A 26,963-nucleotide genomic window follows, 5' to 3' on the forward strand; every position below is an offset into this window, starting at 1 on the left:
ATATTTGTTCCCCGTGCAGGTACTCATAGCCTGGGATCAAGTCAGCCCGTCACCTTCTCTTTTTTAATTGAACTAGATCGAGCTCTTTGGGTCTCTCACTACCAGGCAGGTTTTCTAACCCTTTGATCATTCTCATGGCTCTTCTCTGACCCCTCTCCAATTTACCAACATCCTCCTTGAATTGTGGGCACCAGAACCGGACACAGGATCCCAGCAGTGGTCGCACTAGGGCCAAACACAGAGGGGAAAGAACCTCTCTGCTCCTACGCGAGATTCCTGTTCTTCATACATCCCAGGGTCGCATCAGTTCTTTTGGCCCCAGCGTCGCACTGGGATCTCACGATCAGCTGGTTATTTGGGAGTGGATATCTTTCAGTCACTGCTTCCCAGGAGAGAGTCCCCCATCCTGTAAGTAGGGCCTGCCTTCTGTGTTCCCAGTTGTATACGTCTTCAATTTTGTGGCGTCAAACCCCTATATTGTTTGCTTGCTCCCAGGTTATCAAGCAGTCTTGTCTCACTCAAGTCATGAGGCTCAATATTGGGCGCTCTGGGCGAAGTGTAATGGCCTGAGCTATCCAGGGGTCAGACTGGCTGATCTAATGATCCTTCCTGGCCTGAAAAGCCATTAAATCATCTCATCTGCCGTCCTGCAGAGCCCTGGCCATTCAGGTTCACCCAGATCCCCCAGTGACTCGAGTTTGGCTGAAGCGTCTCTTCCTGAAAGGCAGCCAGTCAAGAACTGATGACATCCAAAGAGGTTGATTCCAAGGGCGAGTCAGCTGCATGGTGATTAAACACACATTTGTGCCTGAGTTTATCTGGCATCAGCTTCCAGCCCGTGAGTCTCGATCTGCGTCTCTTCGCTAGCTGCTCCACCGCTAAGGACTTGTCCAAACACAAGGTGTGTGTTTTCCCCAGTCCCGTACGGGAAGGGGAATAAGCTATAGCGGTATAAGGCACCTTTATCCTGGATGGTGTAATTTCCTCCACACCTGGGCTTGTCCTGGTAAAAGCAGAAGGGTAAAAAAATCACCCCCCTAATGGACGTCGAGTTTAGCGGTGTAAAAGCTGGTGTAGAGCAGGCTCTGTAATAGCCTAAAATATTTTCTCTCCCACGACTACATCACTTGTCAGTTTGCAGGTAACCCAGCCTTTGGGGGAGCGGCAAGTTACAAAAATGACAGGGCATGAATTCAGGGCAATCTGGGTGGCTTGGAAAACTGGGCACAAGCAAACAATGTGTGTTTTGTTATGGCTGAGGGCGCTGGATTGGGGGGCGGGGGGCGGGGGACTATGCCCTCCCAATTCCTACTGGCCATAAGGGCGAGCGATAGGCGGGGAGTGGAGAGGAGCAAGCAGGGGGCAGGGCCTCAGGGAGAAGGGGTGGCGCCACTGGCCCCCCCACTTTTAGGGACCTTCCGTCACTCCTGAATACGGCTAAATGCAAATGCGTACATCTAGGAACAAAGAATGCAGGCTGTACTTACTGGATGGGGGCGGGATTTTGACTGTGAAAAGATTTGGGGGTCATGGCAGATAATCAGCTGAGCATGAGCCCCCAGTGTGACGCTGGGGCCAAAAGAGCTAATGTGACCCTGGGATGCGTAAAGAGGGGAATCTCAAGGAGGACAGAGAGGTTCTTTCCCCTCTGTGTTTGGCCCCGGTGCGACTGCTGCTGGGATCCTGTGTTCGGTTCTGGTGCCCACCATTCAAGGAGGATGTTGGTAAATTGGACAGGGGTCAGAGAAGAGCCATGAGAATGATCAAAGGGTTAGAAAACCTGCCTGGTAGCAGGAGATGCAAGGAGCAAAATCTATTTCGCTTAACAAAGAGAAGATTCAGGGGTGATTTGATCCCAGTCTATCAGTACCTCCATGAGGGAACAAATATTTATTAATGGGCTCTTTAGTCTAGCGGAGAAAGAAATAAAGTGCTCCAATGTCTGGAAGTTGAAACTAGGCAAGTTCAGACTGGAAATGAGGTGTACATTCTTACATGAGAGTAAGTAACCATTGGAACAATTGACCAAAGGTCATGGTGGATTCTCCATCCCTGGCAATTTTTAAATCAACAGTGGCTGTTTTTCTAACAGATCTGTTCTCGGAATTATTTGGGGGAAGTTCTCTGGCCTGTATTATACAGGGGGTAGACTGGATGATCACAATGTTCCCTTCTGGCCTTGGAATCTAAGAACAAAACAGTCTAAGGTTGGAACGTACAGAGCCTAGCATCTGGCTGTATCTACAGCACTCAAATTTTCCCCACTGGTTCAGCTCCCCCGTGAGGGTTACATGATCAGTCACTACAGAGGGAACAAAATGAACAGTCAGAATTGTTATCATTAAGGTTCAGAGTTAACAGCTGCAGTTGAGACCTGGAAGGGATTTGAACTTCTCAGTATAACCATGGAAGGTGATAATATTTTTTTCTAAGCTTGTATTCCCCCTGTTGCTATAGTTATGAGAGATGTGTGGGTTTCTCATTAGGGCATATTAACTCTGAACCTTAATGATGATGGATTTAAATGTCCAGGCTTGTTAACTATTTTGCCACTGGTCATTTTCCCCTCTGTGGGAGTGGACCCAGTGGGAAATCTGTTTTTTGAGGTTATATAGACAAGGCTCAAGATGCCTGTTCAAATCTGATTGTTGGCCTGGAGGTGTCTGAAGGTTGTTACCCTCCGAAACTCACATGTGAAAGTGATTGATTCTGCTCCCTGCAGGAATGGCTATTTCCAAACCCTTCCCAGTTACCCCAGTTGCATTTGTTGGTGCTGTCTTCCCTTGGCCTATCCAGAGGAAGGATGGCCTACGGGGTTAGAGCACCAGCAGGGGGCCTGGGCTCAATTCCTTTACCTTTTAAAGAACCCAGCCCTGAGAGACTCGCCAAGACATCTAGGGCAGAGCAGAGGCACTGAATGCAGGTCCCCTGAGTCCCAGGCTAGCATTCTAACCACTTGGCCATCCTCCCTCCGCATGGGTGGCTAATGTCTCTTTTAATGGCTCACCTGCCATTCTAGCCAGCTGCCTTGTTTGCAGACGTCCGGCAAGCGCAGCGTCCTCTGTCCCTTTCGAACGCTCCTCTCCCGGTGCCTCTTGCCGACCACGACGTGCAAGTCCCAGCTGGGCTGCTCCGTCACCCGGCGCCTCGGGGCCCCCTTCGCACTAGTGCAAAGCGACTGGAGACCACAAGGCCGTTCCCGCCTGGGTTCATCTCACGCCCATGTCACGCGCACTGGGGCAGGGCTTGGAGGGTGCCTAGATCCAGGCCTCTTCGGCACTGGGGTGTGAGCGCGGGATCCTGCTCTCTTCTGCTTCTGCCGCCATCTTCCTGCCCCTGGGCTCAAGTTAGATCCAAGCCAAGAGACAAGCAGGTGATAAAAATTCACAAGGCAGGGGCCTGACGTGGTCCGAGTCCCGATGGGGGTGGAGGGATCAGCAGGGCCCGCCGCCCTGCTTCTGTTGCATCTCAAAGCCAGAGTATTCTCTCATGCCCCATTGGGTCAGGTTCCCTGGTGCCACACGCAGCTGTTTACACCGGGTGCAGAACGCCCAGTCTGATTGGCATTTTTGCATCGCTTTCCCCTGCTGGTTAACACCCCCTCCTCCCTCCGGTGTATTTCCAAAGTGTGTCTATGCAGGGTTGGGGGCGGGGGGGAAGAGTTAAGAACGTCCCCACCCCGCTCCAATCCGGCAGCGTTTCAAGGCAGATGCCACTGATGACAAAAGGGGTAGGGATGCAGCCACTTAAGGGCAGCTAGTGTAGCCAGAAGACCCAGTGCTCACACCACATCCTGCTGCTCTGCACCTGGGCTCCCCGTGCTGTCAGCACAGCCGGAGCTGAATTGGCGTTTGAATTGGAGGTCGGCTTTCTTTGCATTAGCCCCAGCGGCGCTAGAGGGATACGGAGCTTCCCTTCAGGCCCCAGCCCCTGAATCCTGCTTGCTGGGGTAAATCTGGAGTGGCTTCAGAACCAGATTTATCGCCGGCAACAGGATATTGTCACAGCTGAGAGAGACCTACGACAGGAGCACCAACTGAGCTCAGTGCCCCTGTTGTGCCAGGTCTGGTACAGACCCTGGCTGAGATCAGGCCGCTCATTGTGCTAGGCGCTGTGCAGACAGCCCCCTACCCTCAAATCTAGGTAGAATATGAGGGGAAACTGAGGCACCGGGCAGGGCAGCAACTGTCCCAAGCTCACCCAGCAGGCCGGTGGCAGACCTGGGCCTAGAACCCGGGCCACAGTCTCGTGCTCGGCCCCTTTTCGAGCCAGCCCAGGAGGTAGAGCAGTGAAGGATTTCGAACCGTCTCAGTGCTGCAGGAATGCCGGGGCGGCTTGTGGGGGCGGGGATTAGTCTAATAGCTCCGCCCTTCTCCCAGAGCCCTTTCCCCGAGCGGTTTTGGGGAAAAGGGGGGCCTGCGGATTAGTGCCTCCCACCAGTGCCTGAAATGCTTTGGGAGGCTGGTTTCGGGAAAGAGGTCAGTTTAATCCCTCCCCCGTCCCGTCCTGGGGCTGGAAACTCCATTATCCTAAGGAATAGCTGGTGCAAAGGGCCCATACAGCAGCTGCAACCCCCCCCCCCTCGTCCTTGGGGAACCCCAGTGGTGTGGGGGGCTTTTCCCCCAGGCACAGAGCTGGCTCATTACCCACCCCTAGGTACAGCCCCCTGGCAGGGTCCCTGGAGAATTGTACAAGGGGGCGGCGTGACTGGGGTATTCCTGCACTCGGCTATTCCCCCAGCTGCTGTAAGGCCCAGAGGGGGCAGGTTAGGGCTAAGAGGGGATACGCAAGCTCCTGTATTGGGACGTATGGCCCTGACTAAAGAGCCCCCAAATGATACCCCAGAGCCAGATCCACCAGGACCTCTTGGCAATGGGAATCTAGATGGAGCTGTGAGTGGCAGGCCTGAGGGATGCCCCGTGTGGTGACAGCGGGCCGCGCAGACTGGGGAGCGGGAGAAACTGAGATAAAGCCAAGGTCTGTCTGGGTCCAGAGCAGCCTGGAGAGTTTCGTCCCCTTTGGAGCCAATCCCATCCTGCCTCGCTTCTTGCAGGTCTGTTGCTCCGTGGGGTGGGTGGATCTGCGAGCCCGTCTCTAACCCCAGTCTGAGGTTCCCCTTTACGCAGACCCCAATGCACTGGCCTGAGCAAGTCGGGCCCAGCCTTCGGTCGCCTGGCTCTGGCAGGGGAGGGGAAAGAGAGGGGGCCGTGGCAGCTCAAACTAGCTGGTCTCAGGGGATTCCCCATTGTCCTCTGGCAAAAAGGGGTGACAGACGGCTCGGGGCAAACCTCCTATCAACCCAGCACGGGCCTGTGTCCCTCGCTAATAGCTGAACCAGGGAGAGCCATTTGTGGGCCTGTCACTGGCTACCGCCTCCTGGAGCTGCCCCTTCAGCTCAGGCAGGGCGGGGTGTGCGTGTTTGGATCCAGAGGCTGCCGGTTCAGTCCCCGCAGCGCAGAGACCTGCTTTCCCCGCAGCCGGGCGACCTGGGCACAGCTTCCCTGCTGGAGCTTAGACCTGCAAGGCACCGTGAGAGGAAGGGTGCTTGATGAAGTAAGAGGGGGGTCTTGCCTGGGTGGGGACTTTTTAATAATGTAGCATTTCTGGCATTGCACATGAGACAGTGTCATCCGCTGAGTGGAGCAAGGGGAGCAGGAGTCAGAGATCCTGGCTTCTCTCCCCTGCTCTGGGAGGGGAGTGGGGTCTAGGGGTTAGAGCAGGGTGGGGGCTAGGAGACAGCTCTTGGCTCCTATCCCCAGCTCCGGGAGGGGAGTGAGATCTAGGGGTCAGAGCAGGGAGGCAGGACTCCTGGGTTCTACTGCCAGCTCTTTCTGTGATTCACTAGGTGATCTCATGACAACCACTCCATGCCTCAGTTTCCCCACCAGCAGTATGATACTGACTCTTGGAGGCTTCAGGAACTAACGACTCCAGCTCACTGGGCTGAAAGGGGCCCCGTTGGGTCTGTGCAGGGCAGAGAGCGGGGTGGGTGGGCGGGGTACAAAGCAGCCCTGGAAGGGGAAGATAAGTCCTGTGAGAAGCTCACCAATTCAAGAGAGCCTCCTCTTTGCTTTACTTCCCCTTTGCACCATGGAGAAATTGAGGCACAGAGAGGGGAGGGAACGTGCCCAGGACCAGAGTGAGAATCAGGGGCAGGGCCAGGAATAGAAACCAGCAGTCCTGCCTCCCAGCCTCCTGCTCTAACCACTAGACCCCACTCTCCTCCCAGAGAGCCAAGGGGACCCTGAGGTCTCACCCGCCCTGTGCTCTCCCTACACACAGCCAAGTTCTGCACGAACCGTTTAACCCCGGAAGTGCTGGAAAGTGGCTCTGGGTGCCGTTATCCCATCAGGAGTTGCATCCCCCTGGTTCCTGGGGACATCCTCCCCTCCCCATGGGCATGCGTTTCCCATACAATCCTCTTCCTAGAAACCCATCTCGCCTGGCAGGGGAGCTGCCTGCTATGAGGACAAAGGGAGAACAGCTGTGGGGGGGTGCTAGGATCGGGGGAGTGTAGCGGGGGTGGGAAGGGAACGGAAGGGGGGGCCACAGCTGCAGGTAGGGAGGCGGGGGATGGGTGGGAGAGGCATCTCCACCAGCTCAGTGCAGCTAAAAGCTCCCACTGGCTCCAGCGCAGAGCCCACGACTGCCTGGCTAGTCGGTGCTTTGTGTGACGGCTGGAGAGTGAGCGAGCTCTGGCTGGGACTGGCTCGGCCTTGGCACTACCAGCCCAGCCCAGCAGGAGGCAGTACTGAGACCAGCTCAGCCTGGCCCCTAGGGGAAATCTAAATGTGGGTGGGATCTGTATTTGGGGGGAAGGGTCTTCCCCAGGGAGGAAGAGGCTGACTGGGAGTCTGGAGGACGGTGGGGTCCCTGGGCTTGCAGCTCCCAGACCTGAGACCCAGCCCCTCTCCTGTGGGATTTTAATGGGGCGGGAGAGGTGTTCCTGTGTGATGTGAAGCCTCCGTGCCCACTGGGCCCAAAGGACAACGGGGGGGGGGGGGGGGGGGGGATGTTGAAACACTGTCCATCCCTAGGGGATATAACACTCGCTTGATGCATGGCATTCCCCTCCCAGCTTCCGGCAGCAGTAGTGAGCTGTTATCCTCCCCCCAGACTGGCCACCAGGGGGGCAGCTAGTGTATTTACACCGCCGCTGGAGGAAAAGCTGATCTTACGTGCACAGTGGGTGGGGCAGCGGGCGAGGATATGGGCGTGTTAAACCCATCCCCAGTCCCAGGGGCCTGGTGCTGCTGTCACTGATTGGGAGCTCACCCCCATGCGTCTCCATCCCATTCAGGGCTGCCCCACCTGGGCTGCAGCAGCTGAAGTTACTGTTCTTATTTATTAGGTGTATTACGGTAGCACCTGGGCACCTGAGTCATGTGCTAGGTGCTGTATGTTTGTATTGCTATTAGGAGTATTACGGTAACACCTGGGCACCTGAGTCACCTGCTAAGTGACGCACACTTTTGTTGCTATTAGGTGTATTATGGTAGCACCTGGGTGATCATCGTGCAAGGAACCAGGGCACTAGGGCGATGGTGAAACAGTCCTCGGAGCTCTCCCTGTGGCCCAGTTCCGTGCCAACAGGCCTAGGGTCTCCCAAGATTTGTCAGCCTGGGTTGGGGCGTGGCGGGGATGCACCTGGCTTTCCAGACCCTGCTGAGCAGCGGGGAGGAGTGGTGAGTGAATTCAACCCCCCCGAGGACCCTCCTGTTTGGAAAACACAGCGCCTCTTTCGAAGGCTGCTTCTGCCAGACGGCAGCTCCTTTAAACACCTGCCAGAGCTTCCCTGAGTTGTCTGACAGCACCTCAACTTCCTGCTTTTCCTTTGGCTTCTCCTCTCTACCGGGCCCGCGGAGGGGGGCAGGATCCAGATCCAGGATCCTTGTGCCCAGCAGGAGACGCTGCTTTGCAAACGGATTCCCATCCAGCTCTGGGCAGCTCCGTCCAGTCCCCCTCCGCCTGGCTCCCTGAACCCGAATGCTTTGTATTAGATATTCCCCCCCTCCACCCCCGGCCCCATCTGTGCTGATGGCCTTGATCCCTGGCTCTCATTTGAGCTAGAGGGAATTCCACCCTATTCTCTTCCAGGAGTGGGGGGGAGGGGGGAAAGAGATCGGGGCACAAGGGCTGGGGCAGGGGCACGGGGGAGGTAGCTTGGGCCATTTCAGGTCCTCCCCGCCTGGTGGTACTGCTATGGGGCTGCCCTAGCCTGCATCCATGTTGCAGTCGTCCCTACCCACCCATCTGACCCAGTCTGCAACCTCGATGTGCCCCTCCATGCCAACGTGGGAGGAGGGGATTCTGCGCCAGCTCTGCATCTGAGGGAGAGGGCGGCACTTATGTGTGCCTGCCCCTCCCATGTCATCCACCGGCCTAGCTGGCTCAAGGGGGCCATAGGGCAGCTGTGAAACTCACCCTTGGGGAATTGATTGAGCCAGGACCAAGTCTTCACTAAACTTCATGCGTTTCCCCCTTCCCCAGGCAGAGGGAAGGGAGTGGAGGGGAGGGGAGACTGGCTCCGGTTCTGGGGAAGGATGCACTGCCTGCTAGGAATGGGGGCGGCCAGAGTTGCTAGTGAATTTTGTGTCTGCCTGGTCCATTATCCCGCTGCGTTTCTGTCTCCAGCGGCCGGGGCGCAGAGCCGGCGCCAGAGCAGGGGAGCCGTGCCATTAGGAGCGAGGCTTGCGGGGAAGGGTGTGGAGTTGCTTGGCCTAGGAAAGGATCATTCGGGGTCTGGCTATAGAAGTTACAGCTGAGAGGCAGTCTTACCTTGTGGTTAAAGCACGGGGCTGGGATGCGGGAAGCCAGGGTTTGGTTCCCAACTCTGCCACAGGCTACCCTGCGTTGGGCACGTCTCTCTGTGCCTCAGTTTCCCCATCTGAGGGAATAACCCTTCCTTTGCTCATCTTGTCAAGCTAGTTTGTAAGCTGTTTGGGCCAGGGACTGTCTCTCACTTAGCCTCCGCCCGTGATGGGAGCCCCGATCTCAGCTGGAACTGGAGACAAAGCCATAATAAACTACGGGTACACTGGCTAGATCCGACGGAGTGTTTTCTCCTACAGTCTGTTCCCCAGGGCTTGATAAGCTCTCAGACTTTCTTTTAGGGGAGACTGTTTTTCAGCCACTTAGGAAAGAGCTGAAATTCTGAGTGAGAGGATCATAACAATAGCCCCAGAGCAACTTAATAATAATAATAACAACAACGTCTGTCTGCCTGTGTGCCTGGAACATCTTTTAATAGGTTTGGAGCCTTCTGGGAAAGAGCTAAGTGGGTTCTATTGACTCATGGAGGCAGGTGGTTGTATGTAAAAGCGCTTTGGGAAGAGAGGACTGAGGGGGTGGGCTGAGCAGCCTGGAAAGAGGAACTCTCAGATGTAGGCTGTGTTTGTGGAGCATACTGGGATGGGTGCTTGCTCGGACATGATTGCACATCACATGTCAGACAGCGATATTGACACGGAGAGCTGCGACTTGTGTTGTACAGACTCTGATCTGCATCCTGTGGGAAGGTGTAATAGACAAAGATCAGCTTCCTGTTTATGCTTTGCCATGGGGTAGGAACAGAGTTGAGTGAGAGAAGAGAGGTCTCTGCTTTAAACATCTCAGTTTGTCTTAGAGCTGGGGAAAAAGTGCTCTAGAGTCTCTGTGGAAAAATTTCAAACGACGTGAGACATTTTTGACTTTTTTTGTGGGATCTTCTTTTTTTTTAAGAAAGAAACACAAAGCAAAACTTTTTTCTTTTTCCGTCCCTTGCTCCCTTCCTCCTTGAAATAGTACGGCTGAAGAGGAGAGATGGGAAGTGGGAAGCTAAATTTATTCTTTTGTTTGGTTTCTGAAAACTTTCTTAGTCGCACTATTTTTCAGCGGGGGGAAAAATGTTTCACCGGCTCTAATGTATCTGATGCTGCAAAAGACACACGTGGTGCCAGATTCTGTGGTGACTTCAGTAAGGGGGTCATGTGTGTGTAGCAGGGGACATGTGGGGGCAGGACCGGATCCAGATCACGTGAAGAGTTTTTAAATGTAGGAATCATTTGCCCTTCCTCAGAACCAGCCATCTGAGAGCGACCCCTCTCAGCTGGCTTTGTCTTCGTTTTATGGTTGAGGAAGCGATTGACATAAATCATCTCAGGTCACACACTGAGTTAGTGGTAGAGCTGGGGACAGAACCCAGGAGTCCTGACTCCCAGCCCTCCCTGCTCTAACCACTAGACCTACTCCCCACCCAAATCCAGGAAAAAGAATTGAGGCGTCCGACTCCTTAGTCCCTTGCTATAACCACTAAACTGTGCTCAAGGAAGCATTGTCATTAGAGCTGTCTGTTAGGTGGGACTCTGCTAAGAAAGACCACGTGTTAATTAAATTATGCTGTGACTTCATTGTACAGTAACTGATCTGAATGCTGTATCAATCCTTACAAGGCTGACTATTGTGCGTTGGCCCATTAGTGCAGACCGTGAGGTATGTACAAAGTCTGTTCCCTACCAACTGAACCCTAAAATATTCTGTGGGGCATATAAGAAAGGTATAAGCAAACGGAGAAGAGACGCGTCAGAGGGGATCTGAAAACAGATGGGCAGTGGGGTGAGAGAAAGGAGTAGGATATCAAATAATAATCTTGAGTCACTGGGCTCAGTACAGAGCTAACTGGGGGCAAATCTGGGATTCACTTGTCTCTTTTTTTTAAAATGTAAAAATCAATAACATGAAAGTTAAACGACTTACAGCGTATGTGTTCCTGAATACCGCCCCCTTCATGGGGCTCCGGTAGAATTATGCAGTTTTACAACTTATCAAAGCTGCAAGACCGAACAATGCTGCCAGGACTCAACCCCTTAGGGAGGGAGTTATGGGAATTAAGAAAAAATGTACATAAACCCTCCCCCCGTTTCCCGTTTAGGTGGAATGCAGGTCTGGCCATTCTCTGAGACCTCTTGGGGTGGGGGTGGATGTTTTATCCAAATGTGTTTCGAAAGAGGATCCAAATTTCTTCAATGCCTTCAGATTCATATTCTCGATCCCTGCGGGGATCAGCTGTTTTTTCTTTGGCTGCTATCTCAGACAAATCCGAAGACCACTGTACAACCGGGAGATATTCACTAGCCTGGGCTATGCCGGAGGCTGGGCTTGTTGGAAGAGTAAGGTGGGGAAACTGAGGCATTAGTCCACCCAATTTAGACTTCATCAATTTTTGTCTTTATTTAATACAGTTTCAGACAGAATTATTGTCACTTTGGGTGTCCAAACGCACATTTTATGCCAGACAATAAACAGATGAGACAGACTAAGAAGAGTACAGCATTTTGGGGCACAGGGAGTTCATGAAGGACATTGCCAGCTCTGATCCCTGGTCTGGTCCTTCAGTCCCCTTCCTTCAGTTTCTGGCCTTGTGGTTCATTGATTTGGGCCTTGTTCACTTGAGTCTTTTCATACATTGTCCTCACTGTGTATTTCTCAACCTTCCTCCAATCAGCTTCAGGCATGTAAAGTAACCCAGGCAGTACGCGGGCGAGAGTTTCTCTTTGCACGATTTTTGGTATCTAGACCATTTCAGTGTCGTTCTGCGGCATGTCATTCTGCCGCTGGGGATTTCCCAGTAAAAAGGGCTTCGGGTCATTACAGCTTGGGGTATTGCTTACTAAAATCGTTTGGCACAATATGGTACCTCTGTCCTGTTAGCAATAACATTGTTTTATCCACTTCCGTATAAAAGGAGAGGTGGCAACACCCCAGGCAAGGCCTTTCTGGCACGAGGGATGTGATCAAAACTCACTGTCGGTAATGATAAATTATTCAAACGTACCGAACAAAGCTCTCGGTCGTACCATTTAGCAATTCTTCACTTTTCTGAGACACGCACACTGAATGATCAGACCCAGTTTTCATTCGAGTGGTGAGAGGGGCTATGGAAAACATGATGACTCTTTTTGTCAGCATTTCTTTTCTTTGGTCGACTTTGAACATGGACTTTGAGGGGTTCATTCACTTAGAGTCCGACCATATGTTTGAAAACCCTTACAGAAAGCTTTCCCTTGTGCCGCATTTTGAGGCATGTCTTAATTTTAAGGACCAATTGTTCCCCACCCGACGAGATGATCAAATGGTTCCATCTGGCCTAAAAGCATCCCAGATTTTCTAGAGTTCATCCTTCTGTCGCACCCCTCTGAGAATCAGAAAACACTTCTCGAACAAAGGATTTAACGTCCTGGGTTCTTACTCGGGGGGGAGGGGTAGCTCAGTAGGTTGGAGCATTGGCCTGCTAAACCCAGGGTTGCAAGTTCAATCCTCGAGGGGGCCATTTAGGGATCAGGGGCAAAAATTGGGGATGGGTCCTGCTTTGAGTCGGGGATTGGACTAGATACCGCCTGAGGTCCCTTCCAACCCTGATCTTCTATGATTCGTGACCTGTGATGCTGCTGTGAATGTCATATCCACATGCTGCACCCATCACCATGGCATCTGGTGCCTTAGATGGCACAGGCCAACATTCTTAAAAGCGGGTGCAGATTTTGGCCCTGGTACTACTGGAACGTCAGACACATGCTTAATGTCAAGCACGTGAGAATTAGAGAATTTGGTCTGAAATCAACAAGAGGAAATTCAATAAAGACAAGTGCAAAGTACTGTCTTAGGAAGGTGGGTGTGGGGGTGTGTGTGGGGAGGGGGGGAATCAAATGCAGCACCACAAAATGGGGAATAACCGGCTCGGGGGGTCGTACGGCTGAAAAGGATCTGGGCGTTACAGTGGGTCACAAACTGAATGAGTCAACGTATTGCTGTTGGGAGAAACGCTAATATTGCTCTGGGGTTGTCGTATGTAAGGCGTGGGAGGTAACTGTCCCGCTCTTCTCGGCACTGGTGCGGCCTCAGCTGGAGTATTGTGTCCAGTTCTGGGCGCCGTACTGTAGGAAAGATGTGGGCAAATTGGAGAGAGGCCAGAGGAGAGCCACAGAAAGGATCCAAGGTTTAGGAAACCTGCCCTAGGAGGAGAGGCTAAAAAACTTTGCAGGTTTTGTCTTGACAAAAGAAGACCGAGGGGGGACCTGATATGTTTTTTCAAATACGTTATGGGCTGGTGTAAAGAGGACGGGGATCTGCTGTTCTCCACGTCTGCTGGAGGCAGGACAAGATGTAATGGGTGTAATCCGCACCAAGGGAGATTGAGGTGAGATATCAGGACAAACTTTCTAACTCTCTGGGGAGTGAAGCTCTTTAGCAGGCGTCCAAAGGAGGTTGTGGGATCCCCATCACTGGAGAGTTTTAAGGACAGGTTGGACAAACCCCTGTCAGGGCTGCAGGGGGCCTGGGCTAGATTATCTCTCAAGAGCCCCTTCCAGCCTGACACTGTGGTCCCTCCTTGACAGCAGAGGGACAATATGCAAGCTTTAAGGCAAAGCGTATATCTAACCATTGCAGAATTCAGGGCTTTCCATTTCTCGGTTTCCAAGGTGCCACTGACCAGATTTTATGCCTTATGAATAAGGTGTGAATTTTAACAGTGAGAGTAATTAAGCTTTGGAACAACTTGCCAAGGGTTCTGGTGGATTCTCCAGCATTGGCAGTTTTCTTTTTTTTAACCAAGATTGGACAGTTTTCTAAAAGATCTGCTCTAGACCAGATAGGATTAATTGAGAGCCGTTTGCCGGCCGGTGTTACACAGGAGTTCAGACTAGATGAGCACCATGGTCCATTCTCTCCTTGAAATCTACAAATCTATGATTTTTGGAGATGCTGGCACAGACCCCACCGTGTAGCTTTTAACACACACAGTTGGGCATGCAGTTTGTTCTCCAGACCTCTGCTCCCACAGATCTACCTACAGAAAAGGCTGATTTGCAAAACCTCGCATCAGCTCCCACTGTGACACTCGCAACTGGATTTTCAACAACGCTCAGGACCCAACACCCTGAGCTGCTTGGAAAGACTAGCTCAAGGTTTCACAAGTCCGGCATCCAGCAATGGACACACATCAAGCCTTTCTAGAACGTGTTGGCTGCAATCAACTAAAATGGGAATGTTTTAAAAAAAAATTATCCTGTCACTTCTCGTTATTTTTAAGTCCATTTCTGTTAGCAACGTTTGCAATTCGATTGCAAGTCTTGCAATATTTGGTGGTTTTAATCCTCAAAGACCCAGCTCCAGGTGTCCCAAGATTAGGTGAGAATTTCCGCTTCCATTTTTGGGGGGGTGCTGGAGGGGATATTTGGGGGTGCTGGAGGGGATACCTGCGGCTTCACTCTCGAGGTGGGGGGCAGTGGCAGGGAGGCTGGTGCAGGCCCAAGACGCAGTGCCAGCCCATCAGTCAGCGCCTCCCTGCAGGCCTCTCCCCTTCCCCAGGGCAGGGAGCCAGGGCCTGGCCCTGTCACCCATCCCAGCTGGACTCTGAGGCCCCACAGCGAGGCAGGTGGCCCGGCTGAGAGGCGCTTGGTGGCTCCGCTTACCTGGAGGGCCGGGCCAGGGTGGGCAGGATCTAGTGGATGCAGGGGAGGGACCAATCAGGTGCGGAGACTGCTCTTTCTGAGCTGCAGTGTCTGCACTGCAAAAATCCTGGATATTTCCTCTTATTTGAAAAATCTGCCTGGACAGAGGGCGGAGGATCAAAAAAGAGGCCATGTTGGAGGAAATCCTGGATGTATGGTAACCCTAATACAGTTCTACTGGTGCAAGTCCTCGTGTGGACTCAGTTATACCAGGATAGACTTGCCTTTTATCTCTGTAGATAATTCCCCTCCCTGGATGGAGGCAGTGTGGCCTGGGGGGATAGAGTACTCCAGAGACCCGGGTTCTAGTCCCGGCTTGGCTCCTAGCCTGCTGGGTGACCTTGGGCAAGTTAGTGCCCCTCAGTTTCTTCATCTGTAAAATGGGGATAATAATCCTGCCCTTCTTTGCAAAGAGCTTTGAGATCTGCTGATGGAAAAATGCTGTAGAAGAGCTAGCGAATATTGTTATACCCTATTTCTATGACCACATGCCAGCTGTACCTCTCTGACTAAGCCGGGGTAGTTAAAATGGGTCAACTTTTGTCTTTAGACAAAGCATGGGCGATCTCCTGATTTTAGGGCCCAACTGGTGATTTTGAATGCTTGGGCTGGTGATGCCGTGTGTGTTTTAAATCCTTCCTCCACAGTTTGCCTCAGCTGGGGCAGTTTTATCAGAGCAAGTCAACGCTTCAAAACTAAGTCGACCTCGGCTACGGCGACCTACAGCCACCCGCAGTTACTAAATCGCTTCCGCACGCCCACACGACGCTTCTTGTCTCACCAGGCGCGCTTGCACCGACTGAACTGCCAGCGTGGGGCGCTGTGGGTCGGCTTCTGAAAGGCAGCAAGAATCGATGGAGTGCGTTGCTCATGTCAGCCTACGCGCTACGCCTCTCGCAGAGGTGGTGTTAAGCCCGTGTCGGGGGCAAGTTAAATCGGTGGGAGCGCCGTTTCAGTATAGACACTTGCAGAGTTCGGTTGATGTAAGCTGCCTCGAGTTGACCTAACTCTGGAGTGTCGACCAAGCCTTAGACTAGTTAGTTACACGGTGTGGTTCTGAGTTTCGTTCGGCGCTCGGGGCCTGCCGTTGCTGAAAAGGGAAATTTTCCTGTGTCTACTGTAACGTTAAAGAGGAAAACGCTGTTCTTATGAACAGGGGGGCAGATTGTCAAAGGCCTTTAGACACCTAAAGACGCAGGTAGACACCAGGTGGGGTTTTCAGAAGTGCCCATGAGAGTTAGGTACTTAGGTGCTTCTGACAGTTTTGCTGGGGCCTGCCAGCATCATTAGACGCCTAAATAATATTGATTAAAAGGTGCAGCCAGTCGTCTGCCTCCACTCGTGTAGGGTGGATTGATTTGAAATCATCAAGCGGAACACTGCATTTAAATCCTCGATTTAACCATCTCAGCCATTCGCAGCGCCTTTATTTTCTAAACAAAGGGACTTTCTCATTGCTTGATAGAACCATTTAAAAACATTGATTTACAGTGAACTAGAGCAAAAGATGGGGGCAAAAGATCTATCTGGCTTTAAGATTAAACTCGATAAGTTTATGGAGGAGATGGTATGATGGGATAACATGGTTTTGGTAATTAAATATTCATGGTAAATAGGCCCAATGGCTTGTGATGGGATGTTAGATGGGGTGGGATCTGAGTTACCCAGGAAAGAATTTTCTGTAGTATCTGGCTGGTGAATCTTGCCCATATGCTGAGGGTTCAGCTGATCACCATATTTGGGGTTGGGAAGGAATTTTCCTCCAGGGCAGATTGGAAGAGATCCTGGAGGTTATTCGCCTTCCTCTGTAGCATGGGGCACGGGTCAGTTGCCGGAGGATTCTCCTGCTCCTTGAAGTCTTTCAACCACGATTTGAGGACTTCAAGAGCTCAGACATAGGTGAGAGGTCTTTCGCAGGAGTGGTGGGTGAAATTCTGTGGCCTGCGTTGTGCAGGAGGTCAGACTAGATGATCGTAATGGTCCCTTCTGATCTTAGTATCTAAAATATCTATGAAAGAGCCTTTATACTAGATTTGGTACATCTACCTAGGAGGGTACACTGTACTCATATGTAGTTATTTAAGCAATTATGTAGCTTCATATTTTCAGGTTCTTCTTAGTTGTGCAGTTTTAGTATGTTGGAAAGTGGTGAGTGATCTTGCTTAATTGTTAGATAATTTTATTTTTGCTCATGATTTGTCAGACTGCATTAGGGTGGTAACTGGAATGAAATTAAACACGCGCAACAGCAGATACAATTTATTTGTATTAAATGAAACAAGTCCTTAATACAGTACGTGACCTATCCTGCCATATTTATAAAGCTTGACCTCAAAAGTTAAACGTTTTTTCCCTTGATTCTTTCTTTATATGGAAAAGCAGCCTCTAACTCAGTAATTTTAATAGAGGCTTGTGGATTCAGCATATTTAATTTTTGTATTTAAATGTTTTAAGAGATTGTAAATTTAGGCCTTAACATATATTTTGCATTCAATTCCGATTTTGTTTCTTAAAAAAAAGAAAACCTTGTAATTGCAATGAATAAAAATCAGATTATTTTTATTCCCCCCCCCAAATCATTTTTTTTAATCCACCCTGCACTCAAGGTTTGTTATTATTTGGTCAAGAGCCCAAATAACCAAACTTGGCTCGATTTATTGTCTAAGGAAAAAGTAGTACAATACGAAAAGAAGTGTATTCGCCTCACACAGAAGGTGTGCTTCAAAGATTTGCATTTCAGCCCGTAGTATTTACAGTCTGATTTTACAAGTTACAAAACTCTGTATCCATCGCTAAAATCCAGCCCACTGGTTTGGAACAGTTCCGTACCTTGGTGGTGTTCTGCTCTTGGCTTATGTCTGGTTTGGATCCTATCTGGCAGAAGAGCTGGGCGTGGAGGTAAATCCTACCCCGTGCTGGGACACACGGTTCACGTCTCTTGGCTTTGACAGGGTTCCTATTTTTAAAGCCAAATCCTGCCTCCGCTTTGCAGCGTATGGTGGGATTCTTTACATGGGTGAACCGAATTGTGGGGAGAGCATAATGGATAACTTCCCAATACTTACATGCATGTATAATGTATGTTAATACCATGTGCATAATGCCCATTAACATGGTGTATACTATGCCTAATATATATATGGCTAACAATACCTTTGATGCTCCAGCCAGTCGTCTGTGTTGCCATTAAGTTTTGGGAATGTTTTCCTGGCGGGGAAGGGGGGGCTAGCAAACTTTGAGTCGAAGGTAGCTCCTTCTGTAGAATGTAATTCCTCTTCCCCCATCCACAGATCTGGTTGAATGAAATGTTTTCCTGACAAAATGCAGGGGCGTGGGTGAAATTGGTGTGCTTTGGTTTGGTTTAGTTGGTTGGTTTGTAAAATTTGTAAAACTTTGGTGACTTTTCCCACAGGACAATTCAAAGTAACTATTTTCAGAAATGTTGACTCTTCCCTTCCCTACCCCTCCTCACCCCGCCATTTCAGGGTTGAACTTTTTCATTGTGCGGAAATTTGATTCCCCTGCCCCAAAACGAAAGAATTGGAGTTTCCCGCGGGATGGAAGTACCCTTGTCCAGACAGCTCTGAGTATATGTCCTCTTATTCCCCTGGCACAGATCAGCCAGGTGTGTTTTTGTGGAGCAGGTGACCTGGGATTTTGGGCGGGGGAGTTGTCTGCCCTATTGGAGACGTTGGCAGCTTGGTTTTTCTAAGCTGATGAGTTCTAGCAGCTCCTGTCTGGTTTGAGAGACTGGGACGCAGGCCGGCCGGATGCTGAGCAGAGAGGAGATGCGCACTGGAGATCCGCACAGGGATTCGGGGCTGGGTTAGCAGTCAGGCCGGGGACAGCAGCCCAGTTGGAAGGAGCTCCCTTTAAACGTCTATATTGTTCTCCTTTGCCGTCCCCCTGCCAGCATGCCCAGCCCATCTTGCTGACCATCTTTCCCTGATTGTTTCCTCATGTGCTGTCATCTGCGTCTCCCCAGCTGTCGTCTCCTGTCTTATACTTCGATTGGAAGCTCTCTGGGGCAGGGACCATCCTTTTTGTTCTCTGTTTGTACAGCGCCTGGCACAGTGGGGGCCGGGTTCGTGACTGGGGTTCCTAGGTGCTACCATAAGACATTTGAACTGCTATTAGGTGAATTATGGTAGCACCTAGGCATTCAAGGATGGACCAGGATCCCATGGTTCCAGCACTACTGTAATACACCTAATAGCAATACAAATGTACAGCGCCTAGAACCCTGCTCCATCCCTGGGGCACCTAGGCACTACCATAGTCCATATGATCATTTTAATGGAAGCTGGGTACATAATTCCCCGAGTCTGCTTGATTCAGCCAAGGTCAGACAGCGAGCTGGGAGGAGAACCCAGCAGTCCTGGCTCCCTGTTCCGGGCTCCAACCACTGGATACTACCGCTGGTTCCAGGCTCCCTGCTCGGTTCTGATTTCCCATTTTAACCAGGCAAACGGGGGCCATGGGCTGTGACTTCATGAGGCCGCCCACATATCACCTCCTTATGGTCAGGATTTACCCCCCCCTCCCCCCCATCACTCATGCTGGTTTTTTTTTCTCTCTCTGTCTCTCTTGCAGTAAGAAATCGGAGCCGATCTTCTCCCGTGCCCCTGCTGGGTACCCCAAAGACGGCCCCTATCGCCCTATTTATATTATCCCGGACCAGACAGAGCCGTGCATCTTTGCCACCGAGGTAATGAAGATACGCGGTGCGCTTGCGACCTCCCCTCTCCCGCTTGTTCCTCGCCACCCCTGCCACTCCCTAACCCAGCCAGCCCTGCAAACCCATAGCGCGCGCGCTTCCTGCCACCCCAGCCCCACCCCAAGCCGCATGCCCGCTCCTCTGGGGCAGTGGGGGTAACATGCATGACCCCAAGGTGCATGACGCTAAGACCAGTGGGTGGGTGTATGTGTGTGGGGTGGGTGATTGCAATGGGTAGGAACTGCCAGCAGTGTCTACCCATGGGGGAGGCGGGGGGCTGTTGAGGCAGCTTTAGAGCGGCTGCATTGCATGCTGGCGGCAGCGCCCCCTGCGGGCGGCCGAGTATAAGCTCATCACTTTCCTTTCCAGGTGTTTTTCGGGCAGAACGCAAAGCCGGCTGCTTTTGCTGAATCCCGTGGGTCGGGTTGGGATGGCTTGGAGCAGCTGCAGCAGCAGAGCTGTGGTACCTGGGGCATTATACCCCCTTAATGCCCCTGGGGGGCGCTGTGGGGAGTGAGCACGCGCCTGGAGCAGGTGCAGAACTGGAGTTATGGTACCTGGGTGTTATATCCCCTCATGCCCCAAGGGGGCGCTGTGGGGAGCGAGCGGTCACCTGGAGCAGGTGCAAGAGTGGAGCTATTGTAGCTGGGGGCATTATAGCCTCATATTGCCCAGGGGCCCTGTGGGGAGTGAGCACTCGCCAGCACCAGTCGAGCCCATGTTTAGTGTTGGTAACCTCCCGTTTGGGGTGTTGGGCCCTGGGGAGGGGCCAGCGCGTGTAGGAACTCTGCCTTCACCCCAAGTCTGTATTCCCCACCCCACAGGGTCAGGTCTCTGTCCCTATCACGCTAAGAGCTTCCAGTGTGTGAGCCAGCCTCTCCCCCACCTCTTCCCCCCATCGCTTGGTGTCTGGGCTGCTTTGCTACCCTTCTCCCACCCTGAATGCTAGGCTCGCTCAACCCAGACGGCCTGCAGACACCCTTAAAACGCCCCCATGGGTGCACCTGCAGGAAGAGAGATGGAATCACTCCGACTGATGCCAGGGTTACAATGGGGGATGCCACGCCAAGCAAATGGGGGGAGGGGGTGTCGATGGGGGCTCTGGGGCTCCGTGTGTTCCCCCACTGTGGAGTGGCCCCTGGTTTTGCAGCATTGGGTGGCGGATGCGGTGTGCGCACATGTGGGAGCTGCTGATAAGAAAACAGGGTCTGTGCTGGGGTGGGTGGGAGTCACACCCGATTCGCTGAGCTCTGGCTCCATCCTTAACACGTAAAAACTCCCCCTGGCACCACGCTGCCCGGCGCTGCCGTCCACTCCAGCATGGGTTAGGTGGTGCTGAGCTCTCGTCCGGCAGCTGGCTGCAGAGAGAGAGGGAGAAACCCAGTGAGAATGAGGGTCTCTCCTCCCCTCCCCTCTGCAGGGAGGCAGCTGTGCCAATCAGCTGCTGGAGTCGGTTTGGGGAGACCCAAGGTCTTAAAGATCCCACAGGGCAGCCTGTGATGCTTCCCGAGGTCCCCCGAGCTGTGCAGCACCTCGCTACCACCCCCACTTAGCGTCAGGAAGCTTCGTCTGTACTTGCTGGGGGGTCACCGGCAACATGAGCGCTCCCTGTTTAGCCCGCTCAGCTTGGCGCCAGCAAACGCCTGCCCCCAGGCTTTCCCATGGCCGGCCCATCCCCTGATCCACTGGCCCCTCGCAGAATTCACAGATCTGCTGGTCCCAAAGAAACAGCACCCCTAGCGTACCAGCTTCACCTCCAATCGCTGCTTCACTTCCAACCCTGGGAGATTTGCAGGGTGGTTGCAGCGTGTTGGTCTCAGGCTATTAGAGAGACGTCTTTATTGGACCAACATCTGTTGGAGAAAGAGACCAGTCCTTAAATATGTTTGGAGTGAAATCAAGGATCAATTTATGTAGCAGATGCAAGTAGAGCAGAAGTCTTGGAAACCACTGGTTACAGGTAAAATAAAACCGTAACCTGCCTGCTAGACTGAACTAACAAGGTACAGTGTTATCTATCTGACTTTGAGTGAGCTAAACTCCAGGCTGGATTGGCCGTGATCCCTTTTTAATGACCCCAGATGCACATGTAGCTGCTTAAATATCATCCTTACGTACCTCTCGCGCCGGTTAGGACGACCAATGCGTTACCGCTCTCAGTAGAGACCTTCCTTTGCCACCTCTCACGTTGACTTCAGACTGCCAGTTGGCCTCAAGGGGTCCCTGGGTCCCAAGGGCTCTCTTGGTTCATTCTGTAGGCAGGCTCGGTGGGGCACCGGGGATTATGGATCCAGAGCCGGGCTGGGCGGGTTTGCAGTAGGTGCAGCTGCAGAGCTGTGGACATAATACACCTGTAATGCCTCCTGGGAGGGGAGGCTGTGGGGGGAGTAACCTGCACCGATCATTAGTTATTGGGGGGGGCCCCCGCCAGGCCTGCTGGGGTGGGGCAAGGCCATAGCCGGAGGTGTCCTTGCTGGGGTGCTCAGCCCCAGGCTGCACGGAAAGGGCTCTGAGGTTCCTCCCCTCAGTTCGAAGACACAATTTGGGCCCAGCAGGGACAGGGGTTCTGCTGGTATCGTCTGGGCTGGCCCTGATAGGGGCCCAGTGTGGGAAGCACATCCCTGACTTCCAGCAGCAATGCTCCCTGGTGGGTGTGAGCCTAACTTGGGCTTCTCTTAGCATCTCCTCCACTCAAATCCAGCTGGGATCTGGGTTGCACTGGAGGGGAATCATCAAGGAGCCCAGGGCACTCGAGCCAAAGAGTCCAGCAGGGCAGCGAGGGTAGATCGGGGCCCTAATTCCTTTGTTAAGGCCGGCCCAGGCTGCTCGCTGCCAGGAGAGTTCAACCAACCAGCCCCCAGGAGCCTGGGGAAGCCCAGGAAGCATGGAGGGAAGGGGCCTGGTTCTGACAAGGCTACATCTGGTTTACCCCAGGTGTAAGGGAGTGTATCTAGCTCCAGATGCAGCTGATGTCAGGATCGGGCCCACACTGAGGTCAGAATCGGTTTCGGGCTACCCACCAATCCCTTTGTCAAGCTGTCCTGCAGTGACTCAAGAGCATGATACCAACCTCAGTGCAGACTGTTAGGAACCAGGGCACAGGCCCTGTACTGGTTGTGATTCCATCTTTCGGTCTCACCAACCAACCATCAAGTGTAAACTCCTCAGGTGCTGTAACGGCCTGGATATGGAGTCACAGAGAGTCCTCTTGGGTTCTCTGGTCTCTCTCGCCCTGCAGCTGCGCCTACCTGTGTGATAGATGGCCCCTGACACCAAAAATCCCAGCAAAATTCAGGTTACTCCCAGTCCCCAAGGACTAGTCGCTTACCCCAGATCAATTGCACTTTAGATCTCGCACCAAAGACAATGCTTATAGTTTATTACAGGACTGGCTAGCTATAGATTTATTACATGGGAAAAGGAAACGAGCGAGTTCTTTACGAGGTTAAAGCAGGTGAACACACACACACGCAAGCGAGTTCCAATCTTAAATTTCAAAAAGTAATAGCAGTTCCTATAATAAGCAAGCTCTGTGTGTCCTTAGGCTAAGCACTGGGGATCTCTTGCTTATGCCTAGCAATCCTTGCCCCGCCAGAGTCCAAGCCACATAAAGATCCAATTCCTTCTGATTAGGGGTTTTTTATTCCCTTCCCTGCTTCTGCTCTGAGCTGCAGACTCCACTGATGGGAGGAATCCATTTGCAAGTCTCATCTTCACTAGGCAGGGAGGAGAGTAAACAGTATTTTGTCCTCTTTAACGTTCCCCAATAGTCCATCTGGTGTGGCTGGGCCTTCCTTGTTGAGCTGGACATAATGCCTTGAGCTGGAGACCAGCATTTCCCAGTGGTTAAGGTCCCTCTCCTCTCTGGTGATTTACAGAGTCACAGAGGCTTATAATGCGAAGGCTCAGATATTCCCTTACAGTAGGGGATACTGATGTTATAAGTGAGATGAATGCCGGCAGCAGCTCACAAGCATTCCCGAAAGTAAACACTAAACCCATTCTGATCCTCCTAATGCCTGTTTTAACGATTCGAACATACAGGTGAGCTGGGGTGGTCCCAGCCATGTATTTGTCAGTGTTCAATGGGGACCATGGCAGCATGACACCCCCAATGCAAACACTTCGTAGGAAGGGGTGTCGCTTCTCCTGCATACTCTTCAGCGTCCCTCTGTTCTTGACAAGGCATCGGCCACTACATTTTCTTTTCCTTGATAGAGATTTTTTTCCACGTCATACCCCGGCAGAGCTCAGTCTGGGATTGGTCCCTTTGGCTTGGTTGCAACCATATTAACAGGGAGTGATCGATTAAAACCTTACATTTTCTATTCTACAGTTAAAGCTTAAGTTGCTTAATCACACAAGTTGCTTAACCTTCCCTCTCCAGGGCAGCATAGTTCTGTTCAGTGGGGGATCGGTTTTTTACAGGCCTCGGTCCCTATCACCCGATCTGCCTTCTCCCTTTTTTTGTAAGGTCTATTCTGGGGCCACAGTGTCACTAGAGCCCTTTCCAGTCCTCTGGTAATGATGATCTGCTCCTTGGTGTGGGGGGCAGGCCAATTCCGAAAGCTTCTACTTTTAAAGGGTCAGGGCGAGCAAAGCTGCTGCTTGCCCTGTGTCCTCCGTGACATACCCCTATGACCTCTCATCTTGCATTTGGACCCTTTGCCAGTGAGGCTGGCTTCTCTAAGCCTCTGCAGTACAGTTCCCCCGTGGCTCAGGTGGTCTTGCCAGGAACCACTAAAAATAGCCAAGTCGTCTACATCGGCCCTGGCAAAGGTCGGCAAACTCTGCAACATCTCCTTGATGAGCCTCTGAAAGGGAACCGCTGCACTGATTAACCCGAAAGGCAGAACCGTAAACGCCTTTGGGCCAGAGCCCACTATGAGAGCTGACTTCTCCTAGCCCACAGCATCTAAGGGAATTTGCCAATAGCCACGAGTCAAAGCTAGAGTGCTTATGAATTTTGCACCCTCCTCCACTAGGTCCCCTCTCTGGGGTGTGGCGTCAGGGTCAGGTTGGGTGAATGGCGTCCACCCTTCTAAAATCCACACACCATCTCTTGGTTTTATCCCTTTTAGGTACCATCACAATGGGAGACGCCCCCATCCCTGCCGTGTCTAGCCTGCGTTCCACTTCCTCCCGGATCTGTTCCTTTGGCACAGTCGGGGCAGGGAGGGCCCTGTCATTTCAGTGGAAGGCACTGCTTTGTTAGTTAAACCTGGCTGGTTGGAAAGTACCCGGCTGTGGTGTTTCCAATATTGGGTCTAACACCCTCCCAAATCTCGCTGCTCTCCAGCTGGGTCTCTTCTTTACTCTCCCTGACCAGATCAATTAAAGGGGCGGGAAATGTTCCCTCATCAGCACAGAAAATCAAGTGTCCCCCCTCCACACTTTTGTGGGAAGCTTTCAATCTGTTGACAGACACTGTTTGCACAGGTCCCCTGCCACGCAGCTTTCTTACATCATCAGCCGTTCACGCGCCGTCACCCCGAAAGGTCCCTCCCAGCGATCTTGCATCTTGTTCTTCCTCACTGGAATCAACGCTAGCACCAAGTCACCGAGGGCGAAAGGCCTTTCTGCAGCCTGCCTGTCACACCGAGCATCTGAGACATCCAAATCCTTCCAATCCGTCACAGCCTTAAAATTCTCTTTAAATTAAAGTGACATGCTCATCCCCCTACAGGCTGTCCTGTCTCCTCTGTCCCACCCACTCGAGAGCTTTGCACTGAATCTTGGGCTTCCCTCGCTTGTCTCCCATAAAGGAGCTCAAAGGGGGTGAACCCCGTAGATTCGTGGGGTACACTCCGATACACAAATACGGGAGCAACACACCCCAGTCGTTCTCCCACCACGTAACACACATCCCCTGTTGAATCTTTTTCTACCAGACCGTTAATGTCTGGCTGATGGGAGCAGCCTCCATACGGCTCGCTCCACAAAACTCTTGGAAACCACAGGCATGAAATTTGTACCAGAGCCTGACAAGATTTCCTGGGGAAAATGTACTCTGCTAAAACGGTGCTTAGGGTCCTAGCCGGTTTCAGCATTTATATTAGAGCTGCTGGCAGGACCCTCTGCAACTGGTCCATATATTTCTTTCCGTTCCAGGAAGGTCCGGGTAGGGATCCCATAATATCTACAGACCAGACCCTCTGGCAAACACCCTCCTTCGCGTGTTTTGGCTCCATCTCCCTCTCGCTGTCTGTCTGTCAGTCCCGAGTGAGCGCTCTGTCTCTCCGCAGCGGCCCGGCTTTTAACCCTGCCATCTGACACTTTACCTCTTCGTTCTCCGGCTGGGGCTGTGCTCTGCGTCCCTGCAGAGAGGTGGAAGGAAATATCCTTCCTCTTGGCTGGGGGTTGCTAGATGTAAACATCCTGTCATGAGGGTGCCCGTTGTCTTTCTGGATCCTCCGTTGATCTGTGTCGGTTCTAGCCAGTCCCTTTAACAACCCCAGATGGTTACGTGACACCCCTCACCTCCTGCTCTGCCCCAACAGCATGGGAACCCTTTGGCACCCTCTGGGCAGCAATCACGAGTCAAGTAAGTCACTGCCATTTATATCATTCATGAAAATCATGCCATCCTAGTGATGGGCAATGCCTGCAGAAGTCCCTTGTTGGGTCCTTTGGAACCTCCTACACCTCTGACGTAAGGTGCAACTCTGCCGGTAACTTGTTACTCTCGCCAACCTGTGAGGCCACTCGAAATTCTGTTTGAGCGTCGCGCGGCTTCTCTCCCCGCCGAAGTGTCCAGCAAAGGAGCAATCCTGAGCAACTCCGTCCTCCGCTCATCCGGCACAAGCACCTGCTTGTAAACTCACCAGGATGCTCTTTTTCTTCCCTGTGGAGGTCTCCCTGTGCAACCAACCACCTCCTAGAAACCATCTCCCCTTTTCTCCCCCAGCCAGGGTGTTTTTCTGAGCCGCCTTCCTCTCCTTGTCCTGGTGAGCCTCCATAAACTCAAAAGCAGACTCTCTGGCAATCTCCCAACCCATCCTCTGGGGACAAACTCTGCCTTTCAGCTGATAGAGGACCGAGGGCGTTTTCCCGCCCCCCGCCCCTTGCAGCGCCCCCTGCTGTCCATAGCCATGGCAGAGCCAGACTCTTTCCAGAGGCGAGTTATGATATGAACCTGCTAGCAGGGCTACAGTATCGTTACCTATTAAAACAGCAGCGGGAAGTAGATTCCTAACGCCCACACCGATATCGCCTTCAAAGTCCTCACCCTGGAAGTAAATCTTGGCGAAAGGGGGAGTCCCGGGGCCTTCAGCCAAAGCTAAGATAGTTAAACTCTCACCAGGAAACCGGTCTTCCTCACTTACCAAACTTTCCTTGACCAAAGTGGCTGGGGCCGCTGTGTCCCTCCGGTCCTTGACAACCTGCGTCATTTACCTTTAGCATTCTTAATAAATCCTTCACTCCTCTCCCAAGGCTCGATCCTGATTCAGTTTCCTCCTGCCCGACTGCTGCCTCTGGGGTGATTGTAGTGGTGTTCACTGGGGCGGGTGGGGTTAAGATTGGGGCAATTTGGTTTTATGTGGCCGGGAGCCCCAGGGTGATGACGGAATACCTGTCTGTCCTTTTGGTAGGGGCTTTAAACTCTGGGCTCTCTTGGGGTTTTTTATCGTCAGAGTTGGGCATCAGTTTATTTCCAGCCGCTTCTCTTAACCTGGGGCACAGGGGTATTTCCCTTCCCCTGGGATTTGCCCCCCATCCCTCATGGGCCCTTGATTCAACATACTCATCAGCAATTT

At 52.3% G+C, this 26,963-nt stretch overlaps 1 protein-coding gene across 2 annotated transcripts in view; it reads left to right on the top strand.

Annotated features, from left to right (window-relative positions):
- Positions 1–26,963, top strand: part of DLL3 (delta like canonical Notch ligand 3) — a 260,953-nt gene that overhangs the window by 105,907 nt on the left and 128,083 nt on the right. Inside the window, exons 8-9 of one of the 2 annotated variants that reach the window (XM_043534749.1) lie at positions 19,083–19,197; positions 19,576–19,731. In XM_043534749.1, the coding sequence (XP_043390684.1) occupies positions 19,083–19,197; positions 19,576–19,695 (235 nt within the window). In that variant the 3' untranslated portion in view covers positions 19,696–19,731. Of the gene's footprint in view, positions 1–19,082; positions 19,198–19,575; positions 19,732–26,963 lie in introns of those variants that run through there. The other variant, XM_037884704.2, reaches the window with a different exon arrangement.

Source organism: Chelonia mydas, chromosome 23 (genome assembly GCF_015237465.2).
Source record: "Chelonia mydas isolate rCheMyd1 chromosome 23, rCheMyd1.pri.v2, whole genome shotgun sequence".
NCBI lineage: Eukaryota > Metazoa > Chordata > Testudines > Cheloniidae > Chelonia > Chelonia mydas.